The sequence below is a fragment of the Anomaloglossus baeobatrachus genome, chromosome 11 (assembly GCF_048569485.1).
Source record: "Anomaloglossus baeobatrachus isolate aAnoBae1 chromosome 11, aAnoBae1.hap1, whole genome shotgun sequence".
Taxonomy (NCBI): domain Eukaryota; kingdom Metazoa; phylum Chordata; class Amphibia; order Anura; family Aromobatidae; genus Anomaloglossus; species Anomaloglossus baeobatrachus.
Genome location: NC_134363.1, coordinates 4,167,795 through 4,195,364, shown reverse-complemented (window position 1 = coordinate 4,195,364; position 27,570 = coordinate 4,167,795). Strand labels below are relative to the sequence as shown.

Below are 27,570 nucleotides of genomic sequence, written 5' to 3'. Positions count from 1 at the left end.
GTCCTGGCATGGATGTAGGTGAGTGCTGTCCTGGCATGGATGTAGGTGAGCGGCGTCCTGGCATGGATGTAGGTGAGCGCTGTCCTGGCATGGATGTAGGTGAGCGGTGTCCTGGCATGGATGTAGGTGAGCGCTGTCCTGGCATGGGTGTAGGTGAGCGCTGTCCTGGCATGGATGTAGGTGAGCGGTGTCCTGGCATGGATGTATGTGAGCGCTGTCCTGGCATGGATGTAGGTGAGCGGTGTCCTGGCATGGATGTAGGTGAGCGGTGTCCTGGCATGGATGTAGGTGAGCGGTGTCCTGGCATGGATGTAGGTGAGTGCTGTCCTGGCATGGATGTAGGTGAGCGGCGTCCTGGCATGGATGTAGGTGAGCGCTGTCCTGGCATGGATGTAGGTGAGCGCTGTCCTGGCATGGATGTAGGTGAGCGGCGTCCTGGCATGGATGTAGGTGAGTGCTGTCCTGGCATGGATGTAGGTGAGCGCTGTCCTGGCATGGGTGTAGGTGAGTGCTGTCCTGGCATGGATGTAGGTGAGCGCTGTCCTGGCATGGGTGTAGGTGAGCGGCGTCCTGGCATGGATGTAGGTGAGCGGCGTCCTGGCATGGATGTAGGTGAGTGCTGTCCTGGCATGGATGTAGGTGAGCGGCGTCCTGGCATGGATGTAGGTGAGCGCTGTCCTGGCATGGATGTAGGTGAGCGGTGTCCTGGCATGGATGTAGGTGAGCGCTGTCCTGGCATGGGTGTAGGTGAGCGCTGTCCTGGCATGGATGTAGGTGAGCGGTGTTCTGGCATGGATGTAGGTGAGCGCTGTCCTGGCATGGATGTAGGTGAGCGGTGTCCTGGCATGGATGTAGGTGAGCGGTGTCCTGGCATGGATGTAGGTGAGCGGTGTCCTGGCATGGATGTAGGTGAGTGCTGTCCTGGCATGGATGTAGGTGAGCGGCGTCCTGGCATGGATGTAGGTGAGCGCTGTCCTGGCATGGATGTAGGTGAGCGCTGTCCTGGCATGGATGTAGGTGAGCGGCATCCTGGCATGGATGTAGGTGAGCGGCGTCCTGGCATGGATGTAGGTGAGCGGCGTCCTGGCATGGATGTAGGTGAGCGGCGTCCTGGCATGGATGTAGGTGAGCGCTGTCCTGGCATGGATGTAGGTGAGCGGTGTCCTGGCATGGATGTAGGTGAGCGGCGTCCTGGCATGGATGTAGGTGAGCGGCGTCCTGGCATGGATGTAGGTGAGTGCTGTCCTGGCATGGATGTAGGTGAGCGCCGTCCTGGCATGGATGTAGGTGAGCGGTGTCCTGGCATGGATGTAGGTGAGCGCTGTCCTGGCATGGATGTAGGTGAGCGCTGTCCTGGCATGGATGTAGGTGAGCGGCGTCCTGGCATGGATGTAGGTGAGCGGCGTCCTGGCATGGATGTAGGTGAGCGGCGTCCTGGCATGGATGTAGGTGAGTGCTGTCCTGGCATGGATGTAGGTGAGCGGCGTCCTGGCATGGATGTAGGTGAGCGCTGTCCTGGCATGGATGTAGGTGAGCGGTGTCCTGGCATGGATGTAGGTGAGTGCTGTCCTGGCATGGATGTAGGTGAGTGCTGTCCTGGCATGGATGTAGGTGAGTGGCGTCCTGGCATGGATGTAGGTGAGTGGCGTCCTGGCATGGATGTAGGTGAGTGCTGTCCTGGCATGGATGTAGGTGAGTGCTGTCCTGGCATGGATGTAGGTGAGTGCTGTCCTGGCATGGATGTAGGTGAGTGCTGTCCTGGCATGGATGTAGGTGAGTGCTGTCCTGGCATGGATGTAGGTGAGTGGCGTCCTGGCATGGATGTAGGTGAGCGGCGTCCTGGCATGGATGTAGGTGAGCGGTGTCCTGGCATGGATGTAGGTGAGCGGCGTCCTGGCATGGATGTAGGTGAGTCCCGTCCTGGCATGGATGTAGGTGAGCGCTGTCCTGGCATGGATGTATGTGAGCGCTGTCCTGGCATGGATGTAGGTGAGCGCCGTCCTGGTATGGATGTAGGTGAGCGGTGTCCTGGCATGGATGTAGGTGAGTGCTGTCCTGGCATGGATGTAGTTGAGTGCTGTCCTGGCATGGATGTAGGTGAGTGCCGTCCTGGCATGGATGTAGGTGAGCGCTGTCCTGGCATGGATGTAGGTGAGTGCTGTCCTGGCATGGATGTAGGTGAGTGCTGTCCTGGCATGGATGTAGGTGAGCGCTGTCCTGGCATGGATGTAGGTGAGTGCTGTCCTGGCATGGATGTAGGTGAGTGCTGTCCTGGCATTGATGTAGGCGAGCGCTGTCCTGGCATGGATGTAGGTGAGCGCTGTCCTGGCATGGATGTAGGTGAGTGCTGTCCTGGCATGGATGTAGGTGAGTGCTGTCCTGGCATGGATGTAGGTGAGCGGTGTCCTGGCATGGATGTAGGTGAGCGGCGTCCTGGCATGGATGTAGGTGAGCGGCGTCCTGGCATGGATGTAGGTGAGCGGCGTCCTGGCATGGATGTAGGTGAGCGCTGTCCTGGCATGGATGTAGGTGAGTGCTGTCCTGGCATGGATGTAGGTGAGCGGTGTCCTGGCATGGATGTAGGTGAGCGCTGTCCTGGCATGGATGTAGGTAAGTGCTGTCCTGGCATGGATATAGGTGAGTGCCGTCCTGGCATGGATGTAGGTGAGCGGTGTCCTGGCATGGATGTAGGTGAGCGGTGTCCTGGCATGGATGTAGGTGAGCGCTGTCCTGGCATGGATGTAGGTGAGTGCTGTCCTGGCATGGATGTAGGTGAGCGCTGTCCTGGCATGGATGTAGGTGAGTGCTGTCCTGGCATGGATGTAGGTGAGTGCTGTCCTGGCATGGATGTAGGTGAGTGCTGTCCTGGCATGGATGTAGGTGAGCGCCGTCCTGGCATGGATGTAGGTGAGCGGCGTCCTGGCATGGATGTAGGTGAGCGGCGTCCTGACATGGATGTAGGTGAGCGGCGTCCTGGCATGGATGTAGGTGAGCGGCGTCCTGGCATGGATGTAGGTGAGCGCCGTCCTGGCATGGATGTAGGTGAGCGGCGTCCTGGCATGGATGTAGGTGAGCGGCGTCCTGGCATGGATGTAGGTGAGCGGTGTCCTGGCATGGATGTAGGTGAGTGCTGTCTTGGCATGGATGTAGGTGAGCGCTGTCCTGGCATGGGTGTAGGTGAGTGCTGTCCTGGCATGGATGTAGGTGAGCGCTGTCCTGGCATGGATGTAGGTGAGCGGCGTCCTGGCATGGATGTAGGTGAGTGCTGTCCTGGCATGGATGTAGGTGAGTGCTGTCCTGGCATGGATGTAGGTGAGTGCTGTCCTGGCATGGATGTAGGTGAGTGCTGTCCTGGCATGGATGTAGGTGAGTGCTGTCCTGGCATGGATGTAGGTGAGTGCTGTCCTGGCATGGATGTAGGTGAGCGCTGTCCTGGCATGGATGTAGGTGAGTGCTGTCCTGGCATGGATGTAGGTGAGCGCTGTCCTGGCATGGATGTAGGTGAGTGCTGTCCTGGCATGGATGTAGGTGAGTGCTGTCCTGGTATGGATGTAGGTGAGCGCTGTCCTGGCATGGATGTAGGTGAGCGGCGTCCTGGCATGGATGTAGGTGAGCGGCGTCCTGGCATGGATGTAGGTGAGTGCTGTCCTGGCATGGATGTAGGTGAGCGCTGTCCTGGCATGGGTGTAGGTGAGTGCTGTCCTGGCATGGATGTAGGTGAGTGCTGTCCTGGCATGGATGTAGGTGAGCGGCGTCCTGGCATGGATGTAGGTGAGTGCTGTCCTGGCATGGATGTAGGTGAGCGCTGTCCTGGCATGGGTGTAGGTGAGCGCTGTCCTGGCATGGATGTAGGTGAGCGCTGTCCTGGCATGGATGTAGGTGAGCGCCGTCCTGGTATGGATGTAGGTGAGCGGTGTCCTGGCATGGATGTAGGTGAGTGCTGTCCTGGCATGGATGTAGTTGAGTGCTGTCCTGGCATGGATGTAGGTGAGTGCCGTCCTGGCATGGATGTAGGTGAGCGCTGTCCTGGCATGGATGTAGGTGAGTGCTGTCCTGGCATGGATGTAGGTGAGTGCTGTCCTGGCATGGATGTAGGTGAGCGCTGTCCTGGCATGGATGTAGGTGAGTGCTGTCCTGGCATGGATGTAGGTGAGTGCTGTCCTGGCATTGATGTAGGCGAGCGCTGTCCTGGCATGGATGTAGGTGAGCGCTGTCCTGGCATGGATGTAGGTGAGTGCTGTCCTGGCATGGATGTAGGTGAGTGCTGTCCTGGCATGGATGTAGGTGAGCGGTGTCCTGGCATGGATGTAGGTGAGCGGCGTCCTGGCATGGATGTAGGTGAGCGGCGTCCTGGCATGGATGTAGGTGAGCGGCGTCCTGGCATGGATGTAGGTGAACGCTGTCCTGGCATGGATGTAGGTGAGTGCTGTCCTGGCATGGATGTAGGTGAGCGGTGTCCTGGCATGGATGTAGGTGAGCGCTGTCCTGGCATGGATGTAGGTAAGTGCTGTCCTGGCATGGATGTAGGTGAGTGCCATCCTGGCATGGATGTAGGTGAGCGGTGTCCTGGCATGGATGTAGGTGAGCGGTGTCCTGGCATGGATGTAGGTGAGCGCTGTCCTGGCATGGATGTAGGTGAGTGCTGTCCTGGCATGGATGTAGGTGAGCGCTGTCCTGGCATGGATGTAGGTGAGTGCTGTCCTGGCATGGATGTAGGTGAGTGCTGTCCTGGCATGGATGTAGGTGAGTGCTGTCCTGGCATGGATGTAGATGAGCGCCGTCCTGGCATGGATGTAGGTGAGCGGCGTCCTGGCATGGATGTAGGTGAGCGGCGTCCTGACATGGATGTAGGTGAGCGGCGTCCTGGCATGGATGTAGGTGAGCGGCGTCCTGGCATGGATGTAGGTGAGCGCCGTCCTGGCATGGATGTAGGTGAGCGGCGTCCTGGCATGGATGTAGGTGAGCGGCGTCCTGGCATGGATGTAGGTGAGCGGCGTCCTGGCATGGATGTAGGTGAGTGCTGTCTTGGCATGGATGTAGGTGAGCGCTGTCCTGGCATGGATGTAGGTGAGCGGCGTCCTGGCATGGGTGTAGGTGAGTGCTGTCCTGGCATGGATGTAGGTGAGCGCTGTCCTGGCATGGATGTAGGTGAGCGGCGTCCTGGCATGGATGTAGGTGAGTGCTGTCCTGGCATGGATGTAGGTGAGTGCTGTCCTGGCATGGATGTAGGTGAGTGCTGTCCTGGCATGGATGTAGGTGAGTGCTGTCCTGGCATGGATGTAGGTGAGTGCTGTCCTGGCATGGATGTAGGGGAGCGGTGTCCTGGCATGGATGTAGGTGAGTGCTGTCCTGGCATGGATGTAGGTGAGCGCTGTCCTGGCATGGATGTAGGTGAGTGCTGTCCTGGCATGGATGTAGGTGAGCGCTGTCCTGGCATGGATGTAGGTGAGTGCTGTCCTGGCATGGATGTAGGTGAGTGCTGTCCTGGCATGGATGTAGGTGAGCTCTGTCCTGGCATGGATGTAGGTGAGCGGCGTCCTGGCATGGATGTAGGTGAGCGGCGTCCTGGCATGGATGTAGGTGAGTGCTGTCCTGGCATGGATGTAGGTGAGCGCTGTCCTGGCATGGGTGTAGGTGAGTGCTGTCCTGGCATGGATGTAGGTGAGTGCTGTCCTGGCATGGATGTAGGTGAGTGCTGTCCTGGCATGGATGTAGGTGAGCGGCGTCCTGGCATGGATGTAGGTGAGTGCTGTCCTGGCATGGATGTAGGTGAGCGCTGTCCTGGCATGGGTGTAGGTGAGCGCTGTCCTGGCATGGATGTAGGTGAGCGGTGTCCTGGCATGGATGTAGGTGAGCGCTGTCCTGGCATGGATGTAGGTGAGCGGTGTCCTGGCATGGATGTAGGTGAGCGGTGTCCTGGCATGGATGTAGGTGAGCGGTGTCCTGGCATGGATGTAGGTGAGCGCTGTCCTGGCATGGATGTAGGTCAGCGGAGTCCTGGCATGGATGTAGGTGAGCGGTGTCCTGGCATGGATGTAGGTGAGCGGTGTCCTGGCATGGATGTAGGTGAGCGGTGTCCTGGCATGGATGTAGGTGAGCGCTGTCCTGGCATGGATGTAGGTGAGCTGCGTCCTGGCATGGATGTAGGTGAGCGGCGTCCTGGCATGGATGTAGGTGAGCGGCGTCCTGGCATGGATGTAGGTGAGCGGCGTCCTGGCATGGATGTAGGTGAGTGCTGTCCTGGCATGGTTGTAGGTGAGTGCTGTCCTGGCATGGATGTAGGTGAGTGCTGTCCTGGCATGGATGTAGGTGAGTGCTGTCCTGGCATGGATGTAGGTGAGTGCTGTCCTGGCATGGATGTAGGTGAGTGCTGTCCTGGCATGGATGTAGGTGAGTGCTGTCCTGGCATGGATGTAGGTGAGCGCCGTCCTGGCATGGATGTAGGGGAGCGGCGTCCTGGCATGGATGTAGGTGAGCGGCGTCCTGGCATGGATGTAGGTGAGCGGCGTCCTGGCATGGATGTAGGTGAGCGCCGTCCTGGCATGGATGTAGGTGAGCGCCGTCCTGGCATGGATGTAGGTGAGCGGCGTCCTGGTATGGATGTAGGTGAGCGGCGTCCTGGCATGGATGTGGGTGAGCGGCGTCCTGGCATGGATGTAGGTGAGCGGTGTCCTGGCATGGATGTAGGTGAGCGCTGTCCTGGCATGGATGTAGGTGAGTGCTGTCCTGGCATGGATGTAGGTGAGCGCTGTCCTGGCATGGATGTAGGTGAGTGCTGTCCTGGCATGGATGTAGGGGAGCGGTGTCCTGGCATGGATGTAGGTGAGTGCTGTCCTGGCATGGATGTAGGTGAGCGGCGTCCTGGCATGGATGTAGGTGAGTGCCATCCTGGCATGGATGTAGGTGAGCGGCGTCCTGGCATGGATGTAGGTGAGTGCTGTCCTGGCATGGATGTAGGTGAGTGCTGTCCTGGCATGGATGTAGGTGAGCGGCGTCCTGGCATGGATGTAGGTGAGTGCCGTCCTGGCATGGATGTAGGTGAGCGGCGTCCTGGCATGGATGTAGGTGAGTGCTGTCCTGGCATGGATGTAGGTGAGTGCTGTCCTGGCATGGATGTAGGTGAGTGCCGTCCTGGCATGGATGTAGGTGAGTGCCGTCCTGGCATGGATGTAGGTGAGCGGCGTCCTGGCATGGATGTAGGTGAGTGCCGTCCTGGCATGGATGTAGGTGAGCGGCGTCCTGGCTTGGATGTAGGTGAGCGCTGTCCTGGCATGGATGTAGGTGAGTGCTGTCCTGGCATGGATGTAGGTGAGTGCTGTCCTGGCATGGATGTAGGTGAGCGCCGTCCTGGCATGGATGTAGGTGAGCGCCGTCCTGGCATGGATGTAGGTGAGCGGTGTCCTGGCATGGATGTAGGTGAGCGGTGTCCTGGCATGGATGTAGGTGAGCGGCGTCCTGGCATGGATGTAGGTGAGCGGCGTCCTGGCATGGATGTAGGTGAGTGCTGTCCTGGCATGGATGTAGGTGAGCGGCGTCCTGGCATGGATGTAGGTGAGCGGCGTCCTGGCATGGATGTAGGTGAGCGGCGTCCTGGCATGGATGTAGGTGAGTGCTGTCCTGGCATGGATGTAGGTGAGTGCTGTCCTGGCATGGATGTAGGTGAGTGCCGTCCTGGCATGGATGTAGGTGAGCGGCGTCCTGGCATGGATGTAGGTGAGCGGCGTCCTGGCATGGATGTAGGTGAGTGCCGTCCTGGCATGGATGTAGGTGAGCGGCGTCCTGGCATGGATGTAGGTGAGTGCTGTCCTGGCATGGATGTAGGTGAGTGCTGTCCTGGCATGGATGTAGGTGAGTGCCGTCCTGGCATGGATGTAGGTGAGTGCCGTCCTGGCATGGATGTAGGTGAGTGCCGTCCTGGCATGGATGTAGGTGAGCGGCGTCCTGGCATGGATGTAGGTGAGTGCTGTCCTGGCATGGATGTAGGCGAGTGCTGTCCTGGCATGGATGTAGGTGAGTGCCGTCCTGGCATGGATGTAGGTGAGTGCCGTCCTGGCATGGATGTAGGTGCGTGCTGTCCTGGCATGGATGTAGGTGAGTGCTGTCCTGGCATGGATGTAGGTGAGTGCCGTCCTGGCATGGATGTAGGTGAGTGCTGTCCTGGCATGGATGTAGGTGAGTGCTGTCCTGGCATGGATGTAGGTGAGCGGCGTCCTGGCATGGATGTAGGTGAGCGGCGTCCTGGCATGGATGTAGGTGAGTGCCGTCCTGGCATGGATCTTTGCCGCCCCATGGTGCTGGAGATAACACCCGTCCTCCAGTGACCGGCTCCTCTTCTGCAGGTACAAGGCTTTCCGGGATGAGGATGGCAGATACTCGCTCTTCTACTGGAAGCTCCTCGCGGTCCGCCTCGGCTTCATCATTGCGTTTGAGGTCAGACACTGCGGCCCCCGTCATCATTTCTGGGGGTTTATTGCCTTTTCTTCTTTTGATTCGTGGTCTGTGTCGCTGATTTTTGCACCAAATTCTTCAAAGTGATGCACGTGGTGCATAGAATAAAGGTGCAATACTAATCCGTGAGCCTGTGACTAGTGACGGTGGGGCACGGACGCTCGGCTGCAGACGTGGGGGGATCGTCTAGTGTGTGGATCTTCTGACGCCATCTTGTGTCTCCTCAGCACGTGGTCTTCTTCAGCCTTCGTTGTATAGACTGGATGGTGCCAGATATTCCCGAGTCGGTGGAGATAAAAGTGAAGAGAGAGCGGTACTTGGCTAAGCAGGCGCTGGCCGATAACCAGGAGGTACTGCTGACGGTGAGTCCGTCCTCCAGCTCGCCAGGTCAGTCAGCAGCCACGTGTGCAAAACCACGTGTACTGGTTATGTCTGATTGTTGTATCAGTGTTGTGGCTGTCACGTGTTCATGATACAACCACAATACATGACAACCAGGTGTTGTGGTCGTACCACAGTGCTGTAGTGTCGTGGTGTTTGTGGTTGTAGCACGGTGTCAGTGTTGTGGTGTTGTGGTTGTAGCACGGTGTTGCGGTGTCACAGTGTTGTGGTGTTGTGGTCGTGTAGGAGGGGTTCACCCTGATATCGGGTGAGTCCAGCTGTGGATTTCAGTTTACTGAAGACGACAATATGGAAACGTCTTAAGTCTGGAAACTGGAATCCACCTGTGCGTCCCCCATCAGTGTAGTGCTGTGGAATCCACCTGTGCGTCCTCCATCAGTGCAGTGCTGTGGAATCCACCTGTGCATCCTCCATCAGTGCAGTGCTGTGGAATCCACCTGTGCGTCCACCATCAGTGCAGTGCTGTGGAATCCACCTGTGCGTCCACCATCAGTGCAGTGCTGTGGAATCCACCTGTGCGTCCTCCATCAGTGCAGTGCTGTGGAATCCACCTGTGCGTCCTCCATCAGTGCAGTGCTGTGGAATCCACCTGTGCGTCCTCCATCAGTGCAGTGCTGTGGAATCCACCTGTGCATCCTCCATCAGTGCAGTGCTGTGGAATCCACCTGTGCGTCCCCATCAGTGCAGTGCTGTGGAATCCACCTGTGCGTCCCCCATCAGTGCAGTGCTGTGGAATCCACCTGTGCGTCCCCATCAGTGCAGTGCTGTGGAATCCACTGTGCGTCCCCCATCAGTGCAGTGCTGTGGAATCCACCTGTGCGTCCCCCATCAGTGCAGTGCTGTGGAATCCACCTGTGCGTCCCCCATCAGTGCAGTGCTGTGGAATCCACCTGTGCGTCCCCCATCAGTGCAGTGCTGTGGAATCCACTGTGCGTCCCCCATCAGTGCAGTGCTGTGGAATCCACCTGTGCGTCCCCCATCAGTGCAGTGCTGTGGAATCCACCTGTGCGCCCTCCATCAGTGCTGTGGAATCCACAGGTGTGTCCGTCCACGTCCATCCCCGGAGGTGCCTCATCAGGACGGGGACATTTATTCGGACACTTTTGTGAATTCTGCAGTTTGTGTTTCTTAAAGGGCCGGTCCATTCTCGGAGGCAGATTGTGCTCGGCTTGTCAGGACCTCTGCTTGCTGTCAGTGACTGTGGACCAGTGGCCGGTTTGTGGCAATCCTCTGTGGGCTCCACACGTTTCCCTGCACTGATACACGGCACCAGACCTCCAGCTGGATAGGATTTGCAGCGAGCAGAGATCTGCAGAAAGTGCTAAAGAGAAAACAGGAAATTTACCTTATTTTTTGGCAGAACCCGGACACCGGCCCTTTAAGTATGTGGAGTTTTATGTATGTCATTTTCCACCAATTAGAGGGCATCTCCTGAATTGCTTAATCTACCCGGGTAATTTGTGGGGTCCCCCCGACCCTCAGTCCTCAGTTACTGAATCCCGGGTGATTTGTGGGGCCCCCCCGGACCCTCAGTCCTCAGTTACTGAATCCCGGGTGATTTGTGGGGTCCCCCCGACCCTCAGTCCTCAGTTACTGAATCCCGGGTGATTTGTGGGGCCCCCCCGGACCCTCAGTCCTCAGTTACTGAATCCCGGGTGATTTGTGGGGTCCCCCCGGACCCTCAGTCCTCGGTTGCTGAATCCCAGGGTGATTTGTGGGGTCCCCCCGGACCCTCAGTCCTCGGTTGCTGAATCCCCGGGTGATTTGTGGGGTCCCCCCCGGACCCTCAGTCCTCGGTTGCTGAATCCCCGGGTGATTTGTGGGGTCCCCCCCGGACCCTCAGTCCTCAGTTACTGAATCCCGGGTGATTTGTGGGGTCCCCCCCGGACCCTCAGTCCTCGGTTGCTGAATCCCCGGGTGATTTGTGGGGTCCCCCCCGGACCCTCAGTCCTCAGTTACTGAATCCCGGGTGATTTGTGGGGTCCCCCCCGGACCCTCAGTCCTCAGTTACTGAATCCAGGGTGATTTGTGGGGTCCCCCCGGACCCTCAGTCCTCAGTTACTGAATCCAGGGTGATTTGTGGGGTCCCCCCGGACCCTCAGTCCTCGGTTGCTGAATCCCCGGGTGATTTGTGGGGTCCCACCCGGACCCTCAGTCCTCGGTTGCTGAATCCCCGGGTGATTTGTGGGGTCCCCCCCGGACCCTCAGTCCTCAGTTACTGAATCCCGGGTGATTTGTGGGGTCCCCCCTGGACCCTCAGTCCTCGGTTGCTGAATCCCCGGGTGATTTGTGGGGTCCCACCCGGACCCTCAGTCCTCGGTTGCTGAATCCCCGGGTGATTTGTGGGGTCCCCCCCGGACCCTCAGTCCTCAGTTACTGAATCCCAGGTGATTTGTGGGGTCCCCCCGGACCCTCAGTCCTCAGTTACTGAATCCCAGGTGATTTGTGGGGTCCCCCCGGACCCCCGCTCCTCTCGTCACAGTTTGCCGCTTTTAGGACAGACAGATTAGCATAAATTATCTGTGAAGGGACGGAGGGACAATGGGGGCAGTGAGCGGCGGCGCAGCAACCATCGGGGTGACGGTATTATTCCGCTAATCCTATTCTCCCTGCCGCTGTGTGCCGCGGGCTTCTGCAGGGCCCCCCCCGCGCGGCTCTGAGGACGCTTTGTGCGCTCCGCTCCTCGCACTCTGACTCCGCTTTTGTTTTGGGAGAATTTAAACATTCACTTTCCAAATCCTATAATGGAGGCGCGTTCCCCTCCCCCGCACATTCCTCCCCCGGCCGACCGCGCTCCGTCCCGGAGGGTCCCAGGTGCCCGAATCCAGAGGATCTGCAGCTGCAGCTCCCCAATATTGTATCTGCACCGCCACATCCGACCGATATATACCGGATACACCGTCACTACAGACCGATATATATCGGATACACCCTCACTACAGACCGATATATACCGGATACACCGTCACTACAGACTGATATACACCGGATACACCGTCACTACAGACCGATATATACCGGACACACCGTCACTACAGACTGATATATACCGGACACACCGTCACTACAGACCGATATATACCGGATACACCGTCACTACAGACCGATATATACCGGACACACCGTCACTACAGACCAATATATACCGGACACACCGTCACTACAGACTGATATATACCGGATACACCGTCACTACAGACCGATATATACCGGATACACCGTCACTACAGACCGATATATACCGGACACACCGTCACTACAGACTGATATATACCGGATACACCGTCACTACAGACCGATATATACCGGACACACCGTCACTACAGACCGATATATACCGGACACACCGTCACTACAGACTGATATATACCGGACACACCATCACTACAGACCGATATATACCGGACACACCGTCACTACGGACCGATATACACCGTCACTACGGACCGAGATATACCGGATACACCGTCACTACGGACCGATATATACCGGATACACCGTCACTACAGACCGATATATACCGTATACACCGTCACTACAGACCGATATATACCGGATACACCGTCACTAAGACCGATATATACCGGATACACCGTCACTACAGACTGATATATACCGGATACACCGTGACTACAGACCGATATATACCGTATACACCGTCACTACGGACTGATATATACCGGATACACCGTCACTACAGACCGATATATACCAGATACACCGTCACTACAGACCGATATATACCGGATACACCGTCACTACAGACCGATATATACAGGATACACCGTCACTACAGACCGATATATACCGGATACACCGTCACTACAGACCGATATATACCGGATACACCGTCACTACAGACCGATATATACCGGACACACCGTCACTACAGACTGATATATACCGGATACACCGTCACTACAGACCGATATATACCGGATACACCGTCACTACAGACCGATATATACCGGATACACCGTCACTACAGACCGATATATACCGGATACACCGTCACTACAGACCGATATATACCGGATACACCGTCACTACAGACTGATATACACCGGATACACCGTCACTACAGACCGATATATACCGGACACACCGTCACTACAGACCGATATATACCGGATACACCGTCACTACAGACCGATATATACCGGATACACCGTCACTACAGACCGATATATACCGGATACACCGTCACTACAGACTGATATATACCAGATACACCGTCACTACAGATCGATAGATACCGGATACACCGTCACTACAGACCGATATATACCGGACACACGTCACTACAGACCGATATACACCGGATACACCGTCACTACAGACTGATATATACCGGATACACCGTCACTACTGACCGATATATACCGGATACACCGTCACTACAGACCGATATATACCGGATACACCGTCACTACAGACCGATATACACCGGATACACCGTCACTACAGACCGATATATACCGGATACACCGTCACTACAGACCGATATATACCGGATACACCGTCACTACAGACCGATATATACCTGATACACCGTCACTACAGACCGATATATACCGGATACACCGTCACTACAGACTGATATATACCGGACACACCGTCACTACAGACCGATATATACCGGACACACCGTCACTACAGACCGATATATACCGGATACACCGTCACTACAGACTGATATACACCGGATACACCATCACTACAGACCGATATATACCGGACACACCGTCACTACAGACTGATATATACCGGATACACCGTCACTACAGACCGATATATACCGGATACACCGTCACTACAGACTGATATACACCGGATACACCATCACTACAGACCGATATATACCGGACACACCGTCACTACAGACCGATATATACCGGACACACCATCACTGCAGACCGATATATACCGGACACACCGTCACTACAGACCGATATATACCGGACACACCGTCACTACAGACCGATATATACCGGATACACCGTCACTACAGACTGATATACACCGGATACACCATCACTACAGACCGATATATACCGGACACACCGTCACTACAGACCGATATATACCGGATACACCGTCACTACAGACCGATATATACCGGATACACCGTCACTACAGACCGATATATACCGGATACACCGTCACTACAGACCAATATATACCGGACACACCGTCACTACAGACCGATATATACCGGACACACCGTCACTACAGACCGATATATACCGGATACACCGTCACTACAGACCGATATATACCGGATACACCGTCACTACAGACCGATATATACCGGATACACCGTCACTACAGACCGATATATACCGTATACACTGTCACTACAGACCGATATATACCGGATACACCGTCACTACAGACCGATATATACCGGACACACCGTCACTACAGACCGATATATACCGGACACACCGTCACTACAGACCGATATATACCGGACACACCGTCACTACAGACCGATATATACCGGATACACCGTCACTACAGACTGATATACACCGGATACACCATCACTACAGACCGATATATACCGGACACACCGTCACTACAGACCGATATATACCGGATACACCGTCACTACAGACCGATATATACCGGATACACCGTCACTACAGACCGATATATACCGGATACACCGTCACTACAGACCAATATATACCGGACACACCGTCACTACAGACCGATATATACCGGACACACCGTCACTACAGACCGATATATACCGGATACACCGTCACTACAGACCGATATATACCGGATACACCGTCACTACAGACCGATATATACCGGATACACCGTCACTACAGACCGATATATACCGTATACACTGTCACTACAGACCGATATATACCGGATACACCGTCACTACAGACCGATATATACCGGACACACCGTCACTACAGACCGATATATACCGGACACACCGTCACTACAGACCGATATATACCGGATACACCGTCACTACAGACCGATATATACCGGATACACCGTCACTACAGACCGAGATATACCGGATACACCGTCACTACAAACCGATATATACCAGATACACCGTCACTACAGACCGATATATATATCGGATACACCGTCACTACAGACCGATATATACTGGATACACCATCACTACAGACCGAGATATACCGGATACACCGTCACTACAGACCGATATATACCGGATACACCGTCACTACAGACCGATATATACCGGATACACCGTCACTACCGAACGATATATACCGGATACACCGTCACTACAGACCGATATATACCGGATACACCGTCACTACAGACCGATATACACCGTCACTACAGACCGATATACACCGTCACTACAGACCGATATATACCGGATACACCGTCACTACAGACCGATATATACCGGATACACCGTCACTACAGACCGATATACACCGGATACACCCTCACTACAGACCGATATATACCGGATACACTGTCACTACAGACCGATATATACCGGATACACCGTCACTACAGACCGATATATACCGGATACACCGTCACTACGGACCGATATATACCGGATACACCGTCACTACGGACCGATATATACCGGATACACCGTCACTACGGACCGATATACACCGGATACACCGTCACTACGGACCGATATATACCGGATACACCGTCACTACAGACCGATATATACCGGATACACCGTCACTACAGACCGATATATACCGGATACACCGTCACTACGGACCGATATATACCGGATACACCGTCACTACAGACCGATATATACCGGATACACCGTCACTACAGACCGATATACACCGGATACACCCTCACTACAGACCGATATATACCGGATACACTGTCACTACAGACCGATATATACCGGATACCCGTCACTACAGACCGATATATACCGGATACACCGTCACTACGGACCGATATATACCGGATACACCGTCACTACGGACCAATATATACCGGATACACCGTCACTACGGACCGATATATACCGGATACACCGTCACTACGGACCAATATATACCGGATACACCGTCACTACAGACCGATATATACCGGATACACCGTCACTACGGACCGATATATACCGGATACACCGTCACTACAGACCGATATACACCGGATACACCGTCACTACGGACCGATATATACCGGATACACCGTCACTACAGACCGATATATACCGGATACACCGTCACTACAGACCGATATATACCGGATACACCGTCACTACGGACCGATATATACCGGATACACCGTCACTACGGACCGATATATACCGGATACACCGTCACTACAGACCGATATATACCGGATACACCGTCACTACGGACCGATATATACCGGATACACGTCACTACGGACCGATATACACCGGATACACCGTCACTACAGACCGATATACACCGGATACACCGTCACTACAGACCGATATATACCGGATACACCGTCACTAAGACCGATATATACCGGATACACCGTCACTACGGACCGATATATACCGGATACACCGTCACTACAGACCGATATATACCGTATACACCGTCAATACAGACCGATATATACCGTATACACCGTCAATACAGACCGATATATACCGTATACACCGTCACTACAGACCGATATATACCGGATACACCGTCACTACAGACCGATATACACCAGATACACCGTCACTACAGACCGATATACACCAGATACACCGTCACTACAGACCGATATATACCGGATACACCGTCACTACAGACCGATATATACCGGATATACTGTCACTACAGACCGATATATACCGGATACACCGTGACTACAGACCGATATATTAGTGCATGCCCTCATCATCTCCCGCCTCGACTACTGCAACCTCCTGCTCTCTGGCCTCCCTTCCAACACTCTTGCACCCCTCCAATCTATCCTAAACTCTGCAGCCCGCTTAATCCACCTCTCCCCTCGCTACTCCCCAGCCTCGCCACTCTGCCAATCCCTTCACTGGCTTCCCATCGCCCAACGACTCCAGTTCAAAACATTAACCATGACATACAAAGCCATGCACAACCTGTCTCCTCCCTACATCTGTGACCTAGTCTCCCAGTACCTACCTGCACGCAACCTTAGATCCTCACAAGATCTCCTTCTCTGCTCCTCTCTTATTTCCTCTTCCCACAATCGTGTACAAGATTTCTCCCGTGCATCCCCCATACTCTGGAACGCTCTACCTCAGCACATCAGACTCTCCACTACCGTGGAAAGCTTCAAGAGGAACCTCAAGACCCACCTCTTCCAACAAGCCTACAACCTACAATAGCCCTCAGCCCAGTAGACCACTGCGCAAACAGCTCTGTCCTCACCTATTGTACCATCACCCATTCCCTGTAGACTGTGAGCCCTCGCGGGCAGGGTCCTCTCTCCTCCTATACCAGTCTGTCTTGTACTGTTAATGATTGTTGTACGTATACCCTCTTTCACTTGTAAAGCGCCATGGAATAAATGGCGCTATAATAATAAATAATAATAATAATAATATATACCGGATACACCGTCACTACAGACCGATATATACCGGACACACCGTCACTACAGACCGATATATACCGGATACACCGTCACTAAGACCGATATATACCGGATATACTGTCACTACAGACTGATATATACCGGATACACCGTGACTACAGACCGATATATACCGGATACACCGTCACTACAGACCGATATATACCGGATACACCGTCACTACGGACCGATATATACCGGATACACCGTCACTACAGACCGATATATACCGTATACACCGTCACTACAGACCGATACATACCGGATACAACGTCACTAAGACCGATATATACCAGATACACCGTCACTACAGACCGATATATACCGGATACACTGTCACTGCAGACCGATATATACCGGATACACCGTCACTACAGACCGATATATACCGGATACACCGTGACTACAGACCGATATATACCGTATACACCGTCACTACGGACCGATATACACCGTCACTACGGACCGAGATATACCGGATACACCGTCACTACGGACCGATATATACCGGATACACCGTCACTACAGACCGATATATACCGTATACACCGTCACTACAGACCGATATATACCGGATACACCGTCACTAAGACCGATATATACCGGATACACCGTCACTACAGACTGATATATACCGGATACACCGTGACTACAGACCGATATATACCGTATACACCGTCACTACGGACTGATATATACCGGATACACCGTCACTACAGACCGATATATACCGGATACACCGTCACTACAGACCGATATATACCGGATACACCGTCACTACAGACCGATATATACAGGATACACCGTCACTACAGACCGATATATACCGGATACAACGTCACTACAGACCGATATATACCGGATACACCGTCACTACAGACCGATATATACCGTATACACCGTCACTAAAGACCGATACATACCGGATACACCGTCACTAAGACCGATATATACCAGATACACCGTCACTACAGACCGATATATACCGGATACACTGTCACTACAGACCGATATATACCGGATACACCGTCACTACAGACCGATATATACCGGATACACCGTCACTACAGACCGATATATACCGGATACACCGTCACTACAGACCGATATATACCGGATACACCGTCACTACAGACCGATATACACCGGATACACCGTCACTGCAGACCGATATATATCGGATACACCGTCACTACAGACCGATATATACCGGATACACCGTCACTACAGACCGATATATACCGGATACACCGTCACTAAGACCGATATATACCGGATACACCGTCACTACAGACCGATATATACCGGATACACCGTCACTACTGACCGATATATACCGGATACACCGTCACTACAGACCGATATATACCGGATACACCGTCACTACAGACCGATATATACCGGATACACCGTCACTACTGACCGATATATACCGGATACACCGTCACTACAAACCGATATATACCGGACACACCATCACTACAGACCGATATATACCGGATACACCGTCACTACAGACCGATATATACCGGATACACCGTCACTACAGACCGATATATACCGGATACACCGTCACTACAGACCGATATATACCGGATACACCGTCACTAAGACCGATATATACCGGATATACTGTCACTACAGACTGATATATACCGGATACACCGTGACTACAGACCGATATATACTGGATACACCGTCACTACAGACCGATATATAACGGATACACCGTCACTACAAACCGATATATACCGGACACACCATCACTACAGACCGATATATACCGGATACACCGTCACTACAGACCGATATATACCGGATACACCGTCACTACAGACCGATATATACCGGATACACCGTCACTACAGACCGATATATACCGGATACACCGTCACTACAGACCGATATATACCGGACACACCGTCACTACAGACCGATATATACCGGATACACCGTCACTACAGACTGATATATACCGGATACACCGTCACTACAGACCGATATATACCGGATACACCGTCACTACAGACCGATATACACCGGATACACCGTCACTACAGACCGATATATACCGGATACACCGTCACTACAGACTGATATATACCGGATACACCGTGACTACAGACCGATATATACCGTATACACCGTCACTACAGACCGATATATACCGGATACACCGTCACTACCGAACGATATATACCGGACACACCGTCACTACAGACCGATATATACCGGATACACCGTCACTACAGACCGATATATACCGGACACACCGTCACTACAGACCGATATATACCGGATACACCGTCACTACCGAACGATATATACCGGATACACCGTCACTACCGAACGATATATACCGGATACACCGTCACTACAGACCGATATATACCGGACACACCATCACTACAGACCGATATATACCGGATACACCGTCACTACAGACCGATATATACCGGATACACCGTCACTACAGACCGATATACACCGGATACACCGTCACTACAGACCGATATATACCGGATACACCGTCACTACAGACCGATATATACCGGATACACCGTCACTACAGACCGATATACACCGGATACACCGTCACTACAGACCGATATATACCGGATACACCGTCACTACAGACCGATATATACCGGATACACCGTCACTACAGACCGATATATACCGGATACACCGTCACTACAGACCGATATATACCGGATACACCGTCACTACAGACCGATATATACCGGATACACCGTCACTACCGAACGATATATACCGGATACACCGTCACTACAGACCGATATATACCGGATACACCGTCACTACAGACCGATATATACCGGACACACCGTCACTACAGACCGATATATACCGGATACACCGTCACTACAGACCAGGCCTGCACCGGAAATATCACATCATTCTGCTGTTTCTTCTTAGTTATATAATTTTCTAGAAAAGTCATAATTGTTGGCTGTAAAGTCAGCAGCACAGCGTCTGTGCACAGGGGGGCGGTATATACTGACAGGACGGGGGTGATACCAGGCTTCGCTGCGTATATGGGACCCCGCGCTGCCAGTATCAATAATGTGTAACCGGCAAAAAAGATACAATCAGCCAGTGAGTGAGACGTGTGCTAGATCACAGCCACACGCTGCCATATCCCCATCAGCTTGCCGACGATCCCTCGTTTGCCGACGATCCCTCGTTTGCCGACGATCCCTCGTTTGCCGGCGATCCCTCGTTGTTTGCCGCGTTCCCTCGTTGTTTGCCGGCGATCCCTCGTTGATTGCCGACGATCCCTCGTTGATTGCCGACGATCCCTCGTTGATTGCCGATGATCCCTCGTTGATTGCCGACGATCCCTCGTTGTTTGCCGTGATCTCTCGTTGTTTGCCGCGATCCCTCGTTGTTTGCCGCGATCCCTCGTTGTTTGCCGCAATCCCTCATTTGCCGACGATCCCTCGTTGTTTGCTGACGATCCCTCATTTGCCAACGATCCCTCGTTGTTTGCTGACGATCCCTCATTTGCTGATTGTCGTCTGGTGTGGATGAGCCTATGAAGGTCGAGCAGTGATGGCGGCCATATTGGTGGTTGCCCAGTCCATATACAACGCAGTATAAGTAGTGATGGACTGAGAGAAGTTTTGGTGGGAATCTCCTGACTAGACATTTGCAGCATTCGGGGTGGTATTCAGGGCGATATTCGGCGTGGTATTCAGGGCGATATTCGGCGTGGTATTCAGGGCGATATTCGGGGTGGTATTCAGGGCGATATTCGGCGTGGTATTCAGGGCGATATTCGGCGTGGTATTCAGGGCGATATTCGGGGTGGTATTCAGGGCGATATTGGGGGTGGTATTCAGGGCGATATTCGGCGTGGTATTCAGGGCGATATTGGGGGTGGTATTCAGGGCGATATTCGGGGTGGTATTCAGGGCGATATTCGGGGTGGTATTCAGGGCGATATTGGGGGTGGTATTCAGGGCGATATTCGGGGTGGTATTCAGGGCGATATTCGGCGTGGTATTCAGGGCGATATTCGGCGTGGTATTCAGGGCGATATTCGGGGTGGTATTCAGGGCGATATTGGGGGTGGTATTCAGGGCGATATTCGGGGTGGTATTCAGGGCGATATTCGGGGTGGTATTCAGGGCGATATTCGGGGTGGTATTCAGGGCGATATTGGGGGTGGTATTCAGGGCGATATTGGGGGTGGTATTCAGGGCGATATTCGGGGTGGTATTCAGGGCGATATTCAGGGTGGTATTCAGGGCGATATTCGGCGTGGTATTCAGGGCGATATTCGGGGTGGTTTTCGGGGGCGATATTCGGGGAGGTATTCAGGGCGATATTCGGGGTGGTATTCAGGGCGATATTCGGGGTGGTTTTCGGGGGCGATATTCGGGGGCAATATTCGGGGTGATATTCAAGACGATATTCGGGGTGGTATACGGGGTGATATTCAGGGTGGTATTCAGGGCAATATTCGGGGTCAATATTCGGGGAGGTATTCGGGGTAATATTCAAGACGATATTCGGGGTGGTATACGGGGTGATATTCAGGGTGGTATTCGGGGCAATATTCGGGGCGATATTTGGGGCAATATTCGGGGTGGTATGCGGGATGATGTTCGGGGTGGTATTCAGCATGATATTCGGGTTGGTTTTTGGGGCAATATTCGGGGCGGTATTCAGGATGATATTCGGGGCGATATTCGGGGGAATATTCGGGGCGGTGCGTGCAGCGTTGCCCTCTAATACCCACCTCTGGCTGTCTCTATCGTCTCAGGGGCTCTAGCACTTGGCTGTCTCTATCGTCTCGGTGGCTCTAGCACTTGGCTGTCTCTATCGTCTCGGTGGCTCTAGCACTTGGCTGTCGCTATCGTCTCGGTGGCTCTAGCACTTGGCTGTCTCTATCGTCTCGGTGGCTCTAGCACTTGGCTGTCTCTATCGTCTCGGGGGCTCTAGCACTTGGCTGTCTCTATCGTCTCGGTGGCTCTAGCACTTGGCTGTCTCTATCGTCTCGGTGGCTCTAGCACTTGGGTGTCTCTATCATTTCGATGGCTCTAGCACTTGGCTGTCTCTATCGTCTCGGTGGCTCTAGCACTTGGCTGTCGCTATCGTCTCGGTGGCTCTAGCACTTGGCTGTCTCTATCGTCTCGGTGGCTCTAGCACTTGGCTGTCTCTATCGTCTCGGGGGCTCTAGCACTTGGCTGTCTCTATCGTCTCGGTGGCTCTAGCACTTGGCTGTCTCTATCGTCTCGGGGGCTCTAGCACTTGGCTGTCTCTATCGTCTCGGGGGCTCTAGCACTTGGCTGTCTCTATCGTCTCGGTGGCTCTAGCACTTGGCTGTCGCTATTGTCTCGGTGGCTCTAGCACTTGGCTGTCTCTATCGTCTCGGGGGCTCTAGCACTTGGCTGTCTCTATCGTGTCTGTGGCTCTAGCACTTGGCTGTCTCTATCGTCTCGGTGGCTCTAGCACTTGGCTGTCTCTATCGTGTCGGGGGCTCTAGCACTTGGCTGTCTCTATCGTCTCGGGGGCTCTAGCACTTGGCTGTCTCTATCGTCTCGGGGGCTCTAGCACTTGGCTGTCTCTATCGTCTCGGGGGCTCTAGCACTTGGCTGTCTCTATCGTCTCGGGGGCTCTAGCACTTGGCTGTCTCTATCGTCTCGGGGGCTCTAGCACTTGGCTGTCGCTATCGTCTCGGTGGCTCTAGCACTTGGCTGTCTCTATCGTCTCGTGGGCTCTAGCACTTGGCTGTCTCTATCGTCTCGGGGGCTCTAGCACTTGGCTGTCGCTATCGTCTCGGTGGCTCTAGCACTTGGGTGTCTCTATCGTCTCGGGGGCTCTAGCACTTGGGTGTCTCTATCGTCTCGGGGGCTCTAGCACTGATGTCTTTACATTTTCTTTACTGTCTTTTCAGCAAGTTGCGTTTCACCCTGCGGCCTGACTGACCGGATCTGAGTGCCGGTGATGACGAGTGTTGGGGTCACCAGTCACGGCTTCTCCATCCGATGATGTCCGGAGAGGTCCTCACCCCCGATCATCTGCAGTCTTCCATCCTAAGCACAGGACACCTTCTCCCACTCCCTGCGCTCATCATCATTGCATCGTCTACAATATCTTTATATCTTGATGATTCACATGTAGAAAGCACAATGTGTGTATGGAAACGTCCGGGGACATCCCCGGCCTCAGCCCGAGGCATCACCCGCACTAACCGCAGGACCGCACTAACCGCAGGACCGCACTAACCGCAGGACCGCACTAACCGCAGGACCGCACTAACCGCAGGACCGCACACACACAGCCTTCCACCATTAGATCCACTCTCCCTCCTCACAGCACAACACCTGCAACCTGAGGAAAACCACCGAGACCCCGGCACCAAGACCCCGGCACCGAGACGCTACACCTATAGGGGCCACTGGGAGTGAGAGGAACAGCGCCCTCAAAACTGCACCATCCCCCCCCGAATCTGCTCCATCCCCCCCCCCGAGTCTGCTCCATCCCCCCCGAGTCTGCTCCATCCCCCCCCGAGTCTGCTCCATCCCCCCCCGAGTCTGCTCCATCCCCCCCCGAGTCTGCTCCATCCCCCCCCGAGTCTGCTCCATCCCCCCCGAGTCTGCTCCATACCCCCCCGAGTCTGCTCCATCCCCCCCCCCGAGTCTGCTCCATATCCCCCCCCCCGAGTCTGCTCCATACCCCCCCGAGTCTGCTCCATCCCCCCCCCCCCGAGTCTGCTCCATCCCCCCCCCCCGAGTCTGCTCCATCCCCCCCTGAAGCTGCTCCATCCCCCCCGAGTCTGCTCCATCCCCCCCGAGTCTGCTCCATCCCCCCCTGAAGCTGCTCCATCCCCCCAGAGTCTGCGCCATCGCCCCCGAATCTTCTCCATCCCCCATATGTACACTACGTAGCCCCCTGTGTGGGTGAAGCCTGCTCTGATGTTTGGGGGGACGCTCTACAGATCTACCGCAGACTGGAAATTCGGGGGACGCCACGACTGGCGATATTCTGTGGACTCCGTCCTGCGGTGCACATTGTCGGGCGGTGTCCTGAGGGTGCACGGATCAGTCTTCCAGAGGCCGTCCGGGGGCCACAAGCACAACTCCCCCTATATTCCATATATACTCACCGGACCCCAGCGCACCACACGGATTGTGGCCAAGATCAGCGGGGTCTGCAGAGGGTCATCAGTGCCCTATACCGGGGTCTGCAGAGGGTCATCAGTGCACTATACCGGGGTCTGCAGAGGGTCATCAGTGCCCTATACCGGGGTCTGCAGAGGGTCATCAGTGCCCTATACCGAGGTCTGCAGAGGGTCATCAGTGCTCTATACCGGGGTCTGCAGAGGGTCATCAGTGCATTATACCGGGGTCTGCAGAGGGTCATCAGTGCTCTATACCGGGGTCTGCAGAGGGTCATCAGTGCTCTATACCGGGGTCTGCAGAGGGTCATCAGTGCATTATACCAGGGTCTGCAGAGGGTCATCAGTGCTCTATACCAGGGTCTGCAGAGGGTCATCAGTGCTCTATACCGGGGTCTGTAGAGGGTCATCAGTGCATTATACCGGGGTCTGCAGAGGGTCATCAGTGCTCTATACCGGGGTCTGCAGAGGGTCATCAGTGCTCTATACCAGGGTCTGCAGAGGGTCATCAGTGCATTATACCAGGGTCTGCAGAGGGTCATCAGTGCTCTATACCGGGGTCTGCAGAGGGTCATCAGTGCTCTATACCAGGGTCTGCAGAGGGTCATCAGTGCTCTATACCGGGGTCTGCAGAGGGTCATCAGTGCTCTATACCGGGGTCTGCAGAGGGTCATCAGTGCTCTATACCGGGGTCTGCAGAGGGTCATCAGTGCTCTATACCGGGGTCTGCAGAGGGTCATCAGTGCCCTATACCGGGGTCTGCAGAGGGTCATCAGTGCTCTATACCGGGGTCTGCAGAGGGTCATCAGTGCTCTATACCGGGGTCTGCAGAGGGTCATCAGTGCCCTATACCGGGGTCTGCAGAGGGTCATCAGTGCCCTATACCGGGGTCTGCAGAGGGTCATCAGTGCTCTATACCGGGGTCTGCAGAGGGTCATCAGTGCTCTATACCGGGGTCTGCAGAGGGTCATCAGTGCTCTATACCGGGGTCTGCAGAGGGTCATCAGTGCTCTATACCGGGGTCTGCAGAGGGTCATCAGTGCTCTATACCGGGGTCTGCAGAGGGTCATCAGTGCATTATACCGGGGTCTGCAGAGGGTCATCAGTGCCCTATACCGGGGTCTGCAGAGGGTCATCAGTGCTCTATACCGGGGTCTGCAGAGGGTCATCAGTGCCCTATACCGGGGTCTGCAGAGGGTCATCAGTGCCCTATACCGGGGTCTGCAGGGGGTCATCAGTGCCCTATACCGGGGTCTGCAGAGGGTCATCAGTGCTCTATACCGGGGTCTGCAGAGGGTCATCAGTGCTCTATACCGGGGTCTGCAGAGGGTCATCAGTGCTCTATACCGGGGTCTGTAGAGGGTCATCAGTGCCCTATACCGGGGTCTGCAGAGGGTCATCAGTGCCCTATACCGGGGTCTGCAGAGGGTCATCAGTGCCCTATACCGGGGTCTGCAGAGGGTCATCAGTGCCCTATACCGGGGTCTGCAGAGGGTCATCAGTGCTCTATACCGGGGTCTGCAGAGGGTCATCAGTGCTCTATACCGGGGTCTGCAGAGGGTCATCAGTGCCCTATACCGGGGTCTGCAGAGGGTCATCAGTGCTCTATACCGGGGTCTGCAGAGGGTCATCAGTGCCCTATACCGGGGTCTGCAGAGGGTCATCAGTGCTCTATACCGGGGTCTGCAGAGGGTCATCAGTGCCCTATACCGGGGTCTGCAGAGGGTCATCAGTGCTCTATACCGGGGTCTGCAGAGGGTCATCAGTGCCCTATACCGGGGTCTGCAGAGGGTCATCAGTGCTCTATACCGGGGTCTGCAGAGGGTCATCAGTGCATTATACCGGGGTCTGCAGAGGGTCATCAGTGCTCTATACCGGGGTCTGCAGAGGGTCATCAGTGCTCTATACCGGGGTCTGCAGAGGGTCATCAGTGCTCTATACCGGGGTCTGCAGGGGGTCATCAGTGCTCTATACCGGGGTCTGCAGAGGGTCATCAGTGCCCTATACCGGGGTCTGCAGAGGGTCATCAGTGCTCTATACCGGGGTCTGCAGAGGGTCATCAGTGCTCTATACCGGGGTCTGCAGAGGGTCATCAGTGCTCTATACCGGGGTCTGCAGAGGGTCATCAGTGCTCTATACCGGGGTCTGCAGAGGGTCATCAGTGCTCTATACCAGGGTCTGCAGAGGGTCATCAGTGCTCTATACCGGGGTCTGCAGAGGGTCATCAGTGCCCTATACCGGGGTCTGCAGAGGGTCATCAGTGCATTATACCGGGGTCTGCAGAGGGTCATCAGTGCCCTATACCGGGGTCTGCAGAGGGTCATCAGTGCTCTATACCGGGGTCTGCAGAGGGTCATCAGTGCTCTATACCGGGGTCTGCAGAGGGTCATCAGTGCTCTATACCGGGGTCTGTAGAGGGTCATCAGTGCCCTATACCGGGGTCTGCAGAGGGTCATCAGTGCCCTATACCGGGGTCTGTAGAGGGTCATCAGTGCTCTATACCGGGGTCTGCAGAGGGTCATCAGTGCTCTATACCGGGGTCTGCAGAGGGTCATCAGTGCTCTATACCGGGGTCTGCAGAGGGTCATCAGTGCTCTATACCGGGGTCTGCAGAGGGTCATCAGTGCTCTATACCGGGGTCTGCAGAGGGTCATCAGTGCTCTATACCAGGGTCTGCAGAGGGTCATCAGTGCTCTATACCGGGGTCTGCAGAGGGTCATCAGTGCCCTATACCGGGGTCTGCAGAGGGTCATCAGTGCATTATACCGGGGTCTGCAGAGGGTCATCAGTGCCCTATACCGGGGTCTGCAGAGGGTCATCAGTGCTCTATACCGGGGTCTGCAGAGGGTCATCAGTGCTCTATACCGGGGTCTGCAGAGGGTCATCAGTGCTCTATACCGGGGTCTGCAGAGGGTCATCAGTGCTCTATACCGGGGTCTGTAGAGGGTCATCAGTGCTCTATACCGGGGTCTGCAGAGGGTCATCAGTGC

At 54.6% G+C, this 27,570-nt stretch overlaps 1 protein-coding gene across 3 annotated transcripts in view; it reads left to right on the top strand.

The window, feature by feature from the left end:
• Positions 1 to 24,110, top strand: part of ANO7 (anoctamin 7) — a 154,736-nt gene extending 130,626 nt beyond the window's left edge. Inside the window, exons 22-24 of one of the 3 annotated variants that reach the window (XM_075327885.1) lie at positions 8,340 to 8,430; positions 8,676 to 8,835; positions 23,357 to 24,110. In XM_075327885.1, the coding sequence (XP_075184000.1) occupies positions 8,340 to 8,430; positions 8,676 to 8,835; positions 23,357 to 23,397 (292 nt within the window). In that variant the 3' untranslated portion in view covers positions 23,398 to 24,110. The remainder of the gene's footprint in view (positions 1 to 8,339; positions 8,431 to 8,675; positions 8,836 to 23,356) is intronic. The other 2 variants (XM_075327886.1, XM_075327884.1) reach the window with 2 other exon arrangements.
• The last annotated feature ends 3,460 nt before the right edge of the window (positions 24,111 to 27,570 follow it).